Source organism: Schistosoma mansoni, chromosome W, assembly GCF_000237925.1.
Source record: "Schistosoma mansoni strain Puerto Rico chromosome W, complete genome".
Lineage (NCBI taxonomy): Eukaryota > Metazoa > Platyhelminthes > Trematoda > Strigeidida > Schistosomatidae > Schistosoma > Schistosoma mansoni.
In genome coordinates this window covers 39,685,490-39,692,025 of record NC_031502.1, presented here as the reverse complement: position 1 = coordinate 39,692,025, position 6,536 = coordinate 39,685,490, and the positions used below count along the sequence as shown (strand labels likewise).

General features: G+C 32.1%; 1 protein-coding gene across 1 annotated transcript in view; it reads left to right on the top strand.

Annotated features, from left to right (window-relative positions):
* Positions 1-244: 244 nt before the first annotated feature.
* Positions 245-6,536, top strand: part of Smp_024190 (Transcription-associated protein 1) — a gene marked incomplete at both ends in the record, with an annotated part of 29,600 nt that continues 23,308 nt past the window's right edge. The window contains 5 exons of the mRNA XM_018789670.1: positions 245-535; positions 1,468-1,767; positions 2,313-2,549; positions 3,991-4,458; positions 4,579-5,189. Of these exons, the coding sequence (XP_018655090.1) occupies positions 245-535; positions 1,468-1,767; positions 2,313-2,549; positions 3,991-4,458; positions 4,579-5,189 (1,907 nt within the window). The remainder of the gene's footprint in view (positions 536-1,467; positions 1,768-2,312; positions 2,550-3,990; positions 4,459-4,578; positions 5,190-6,536) is intronic.

Here is a 6,536-nt window from a genome sequence, read left to right as displayed (position 1 = left end):
AATACAGCATAAGTAAATGAATAAGCAAAATTTAAATGGATGTTAGTCCCTTTAAATATTTTTCAATCCCTCTTATCATAGTTTTGCAATGCTTACTCTTGAAGCGGTGTATAATATATCAGGATCGTACAAAAAACTCTTAAAATGTTCACTAGTTTTATATTCAATGTTATCATATTAATTTAATTGTTATAATAATGATTATTTGTATATTATTTTAATAGAGCTTACTGACTTACTAATTATGGGTCTTGAAATGATCAAGTCACGATTAAATGTTGTTAGTCATGAAATGCGTAAAACTATCTTTGGACCAGATTTATGTTTAATTATGGATAGAGCACGAGATCCTCGTTTATTCTGTGCTGTTTTACAAGTTTTACGTGACTGGATAAATGTACCAAAATCAGAAGAACATTTTGCTCCAACAGCACGTGAAAAAGTCAACTTTTTCTATAGACTTTGGCAAGCTTATCCACGCTGGATTGACAATTCACCTGATGTTGCCAGAGAAATTCTTGAATGCGTGTATGATGTAGGTTGTTGTTTTTTCTTATTTGACTATTTGATTTCTAATGAATGGATATTTGATATGCTTGAAACTCAAATTTGAGCTAATACGTTTTTTTTTCATTTTGACTTGTGTTTATTATTGCACTTTTATTTGTTACCTATTTGACATCTGTGCTTTTAATTTATATGATTACAACACGTACTGTAATTTGAAATTGTTAACACAGTACAGAAACCTATACGAGATTAAAAGTATATTTCTAAATGTAAACTTATTGACAGATTACTTTTCTCAGTTAAATAAATTAAAAGTTTATGGGATATTATCGGTTCACATGTACATCACAAAGCTTCATTTATTTTTAATATTGCACCCATCTCAGCAAATACTTTTGTATTGATTGTGTGTGAGTTACATTGACCTATTTCTTCAAACTGGTTTGATTGCTTTAGGTTAGTTTTACAATTATTACGTAACCCATCTTGCTCATTTTTTAGTTTTATTTAATTTTTGTCTAATTAATATAAAGTATAACGCATAAAAATCTGTGTTTCATAGTTTTTCTAGTACATAACTTTTGTACAGATATCTCGGTGTCATTCTCTAAAAGATCTAATCTATAAAAATTTTTATTAATACTGTTTTACACTTTCAGTCAGTCACAGTAATCAGTTTTGATCGTATGTGATATTACCTTAGTTTTTGTTCTGTTTGTTAATTTTATCAAATTTGTAGACAAATAAGGAGAATTCACAACGAACAATTCATTTTCATTTCTATTATTTTATTGTTTTTTTCTTTCTGCATTCAGATCTACATTAGTTTTTTGTTGTTGCTTAGTTAAGTGTCGTAGAAACTATTGGATTGGATTCCAATTCAGTGATTCTATTGTTTTATTCGTTTGTTTATTCTCCTGTGAATATTTTCACTACATTTTAACTTCTTTTTCATAGGTTTATGCCAGTGCAAGTGTGTTTAAAAATCATGATCTTTATATGAAATTGGAACAAGCATTTTGTTGTGGTCTTATATCACCATTTCCTGAAATTAATGAACGTTTCATTTCTTTGTATTTGGAAGCATCTCAAATTCGTTATCCTACTAATAGTTATTCACGTAGAATAGATGTTAATATATCAAATAATGTATCAAATTGCAATAATGAAAATATTCCTTTATCATCATCAACGGATCCGATTGATTCTGATAAAGAAATTTTATCTGTTGATCAACCGATTACATCAAATTATTCTTGTGCTTCACTATTAGTCCGACTGTTATTTCTTCTTGTTTCCAACACTTGGGACGAAGCTCATTTTCGTGATGGATTTTGGTTACCTGTATTTTTAGACGTAAGTTAGTTACTCATTCTTGTTTTCTCCTTCTCTCTCGATATATATATATATATATATATCACATCAAGTAACAATATAAGATATCCTGTTTCCATGTACATCACTATGGTCTAATAATGTTTTTCTTCACTCAATGTGTGATGAAAGTCTATTTTGTTTCTCTTTCCATACTTTCCATATGCTTTTACAGCACAATGCTTTTAAGTATATAACTATAGATCATGATATTTGAATTGAAAATAGTTATATTGTTTCATTCTTTCATCCTGAAATTATAAATATTTTGACTGTCATGTTTAACTCTACGGAGAAGTCCCTACTTAACCGCTTTCACATTAACCTTTTTTCATGTTTCCCACTGCGAATGTTGAATGTCAGCCATTTCAGTAGAATATTTGATCTAACATTTTCTTTCCTTTTTAATATATTTTCTTTACTCCTAGGTACTGTTGTGCGATGTGGATACAACCGCTCCACCAATGTTGTCCATAAATGGTCAATGCTTTAATAACGTTTTCAATTATTTTTCGAAATTACCTAATGTTCCAACAAATGAAACGTCAATTGATGGTTTGATGCACGAACAAATTACCACTGAAAAATCATGTGATCCACCTCAAACTAACGAATTCAAAGTCCTTATCGAATCACAAATTAAGGGGCTAAATGAATTACAAAAAGTAGGTTTATTTGTTTCAGTTAAAACATTTAGAACGTTTTATTTCTTTAGTATTTTACTATGAAATTTTGCAAAACAATTATTGACACCATTTTTTAATTACTTATCGTTACAGTTCGACACCTTCTCTCTCAATACTATTTTATAATTAATTAGAAATAGTGGGTATTTTTCCATAGGGAAAATCGAATAAATGACAATTTAGAGAAATCATCATTTTTTGCAATAAACGTGATAGGTTTTGATGAATAGACCACAATTTATACATTATATTTTACTCTAATTTACTGTAATCGGATGGTATAGGCGTATGAGATAACTGAACATCTCATTGGCCATTAAGAATAGTAGACATTCGTAGGTTACTAGTACTCGATCATAGGTGTCTTTGAAGCAGTGCTTATATATTTTGGAATCACCGAGTGAGCATGTGTACTAGGTAAAGAAAGATAGCAAATCGACTAAGGTGACTAAGACGTGTGTTACATGTATCAAATCACCAAATACCTGAACGGATGTTGTTGTCTAATGTATGAGTAGGTTTGAAGAAATCTAGAATTGGCTTAACCAAAATGTGGAGTCAATCCATGAAGTAATTGACAATTTGACTTATCCTTATTAATAGGTGAAACGTACGTGGTTGATGCTGGTATGATTATCGTAGCCAATGGTTAGAGACTTTTAGTGAAATGGCTTAAAGTCGTTTGCAATGTCATAGGTTCATACACTTTGTCTCCCATTAAATTCAAAGGTTTTAAATTCTTCAACTTTTTCTAAAAATTATTTTACTGATTTATATTTTCTCTAATCGTGTTAAGGCTGTGTAAGTAGTAGTTTTTCAGACGTTCGCCTTTTGTTCTTATAATCAATTCGCATTCATTCTCTAATAAAATAACACGATAATCCTTGATAAAAGCCTATCTAATTAGCTCCGTTAATTAGTAGTTTTCTAGACACTCGTGGTGTTAATCTGAAGTTGTTTACATGTTTTCGTCATCATTGAATTTAATCTAAAATTGATTGATCTCAACTAACAACTTATTAGCACTTTCTTTTGGATGCAGCACTTAAAAGATTTCAGTTTTCTTCATGGAGGAAACCGATTGATAATTACTACTGAATAAGAATCGACTTCTTGTTAAAATGAATTGCAAATATTTTTAGACTTCAAACTAAGTCGACGATATAGGCTGTTATATTCTTTGCATAGTGGCGTCCTAATGTATAACTTTCAAAACATTGCTAATAATGGTATCTGGTAAGATTTATTATGAAGTAGTGCTACAGCTATAAAGCATGATATATTTTACTATTCAAAGTTATTGTACATTTTATATTACCACGAATTCACTTTATGTTTATCACGGTTATATGTATTGTCGTTCTCCCGGCCCCTGTACTTCTCTTGTTTCTGTTTTGTTTTATTATTGCTTAAACTGTAGCTGTCAATCAGTCCAGGACTACGAGGTATGCTATGTCTCGCTCATAAACGTCCAGCCCTGGCTAGTAATATTTTTCAGCAACTTTGGCCCCAAATATGGGATCGTTTACTGCTACAACAGTCGGAAACTTATTGTTCTTCATCTGAGTCTAAACCAGAAGAACATTCCGAAACAAATTCATCCCTTCAAGAACATTCTAACATGTTGCAAACGGGCTTCGTAAATGAATCACTTCACACTGGCTGCTTAGAATCGTCAATCTTATCTGATAGTCCTGCAGTAAATGGTCATAATTTGTCTCCAAATGAAATTCGGGGCTTCGTTATTCCTCAGTTGATTCGCTTCCTAACCTCAGATCAACATGTGCATCCAGCTGAACCTCAACCGAGTTCCCTTGGGGCTTTTTTCAATGGTTTGGCCTCATGCCCAAATACACTGCTGATTCATTTACCTTTGCCAGCAATAACTGTAAGTTATTTCTTTCGTGTTCCAGTAGACAGTCAGCTTAATGACTAATTTCTAATGTAATTTGTTTTGAGTAGCAAGTATTTATTTTTGATTCATGTAAACTTTTGTATTTTTTTGTAGTATCTAGGACAAGCTCACAACCAATGGTATACAGTTGTTCTATTTCTTGAATCAATGTGCTTCCAGGCATCTAAATTTAATAGCCAATGTATTTTGAATGATTTGGTCTATTCAATCGATCCGCCTTCCAATGAACAGACTGACTTTGCTCTTTCTAATTTAAAACCTCATGAATTCCCGTTTGGAGCTGCAACTCTATCACTCATTTCATTATATAACGAAATGAATGATATTGACTTTCTAACTTTCGCTTGGTGGTATCGATTATCTTCTAACCAGCGACATCAAAAGTCATCCGGTGAAAACATGAACGATTCCTTACGGTCATCGTCAGTACTTACGTGTTTAGAATTTGCTCAGCATGGTTATCTCTTACGATCTTTGGATTATGCTATGGATAATCTTTCAGTTACTCAAGTTCTGAGTACTACGAATTCACTAGAAGCACCGTCAGGCGTGGGAAGTTCAGCATCATTAAACCGTGCAGCTGCTGCCGCAGCTGCATCATCGTCCAACTCATTTCCTGCCAGTCGCACAAATATTCTTGCAGATCCTTCACTACATTTAGGAGAACTTGTTAATCGTGCGCGTCTACGTGATTACTGTGTCCTGTAAGATATATTATTGATCTCGATCAATAAGCTGCTTTCAGTTTTTATTGTTTATTAAACCATTGTTTTTTAAAAGCCTCTGAATTTTCTCTATATAAGCTTCTAGTGTCCTCTTTCAAACTTATTCGAAGAACATTGACGATTCGTAATTGATAAAGCATAACCATGTCATAGAGACTTAGTAAATCTCAATCACATTCCTATCTATATTATGGAATTCTTTTGCTAATTGACAACGATTTGAGCGTCATGAGTTTGAACCGATTCTGGAAGTTTTGTTCATGTCCGCAATAATTATTAAGGCATATTTAATTCTGAATTCTACGAGTTCGTTTATTTAAACAGGCATAAGTTTTCAGGGCTGCAGATACTTCTCAATACTAAATTCTAACAGGTTTTAATCTACAGTTGACGATTTGATTTTAATTATTTGTCACTAATTTATGTACACGAAGCTATTCTGTTACTTGGTAGGTATATTTGATCATTCTCCGTTTACTTATCTGTTAAAAAATGACTCGAATGTTGGTATAGTTAGTCAGTAGTTATATAATATTCCTGTTATGAAACATTAATTCTAGCCTTTGTTGATCTTATCACATCTAGTGCACCTGTTTTCACACTATCAATATGTACTTTTTACTTATTATGTTTAGTGATGTACTTGACATCATTGTTACCTTTTACTTATAAGCAAGTGCCTTGGTTAGATCAATATCTTCATGTAAATATTACTGTATATTAGAGTATCGCCTGATGAGGATCTATTTGAAACAACATTGTTGACTTAAATATGTTGTTCTGTTTTACAATATGGGTGTTGTGAATTTATAAAAGGCCGTCGCCAATTTGTTATGACTATAAAATAAGAAGGCCGTATCCAATTCGTTATGATTTTATGTCCAGCATTTATCACGTGAATTATCCACCAGCCGGAATACAACTAGTCTAATCTTAACACTGTGCCAGTATGAGCAGTCTAGCGTCCTTATTGGTCCCTCGTCCGCCTAGCCCTTCCAATTGAGTCCATAACACCCATTACAACTTATGTGCGAACTATTTATTTCAAGTATATCCGGTTTATATACCAGACAGGCAGACCGTATCACACTATAAAATAGAAAATAATATTTGTACAAGATCAAGCCAAATGTGGCTGTGAACGTGGGACGCAATAATCAATAAACTGAGTATAATTGAGGAACAGTAATTCGTATAATAATAATTCATAGGCCAAAATGAAGCTTATAATAAGATGAATATAGATATACATAATCTAATCACTCAATAGTTAAATAGTAAGAATATATATGGAATAATAGTCCATTAATAGGTCCCGGAGGTTAT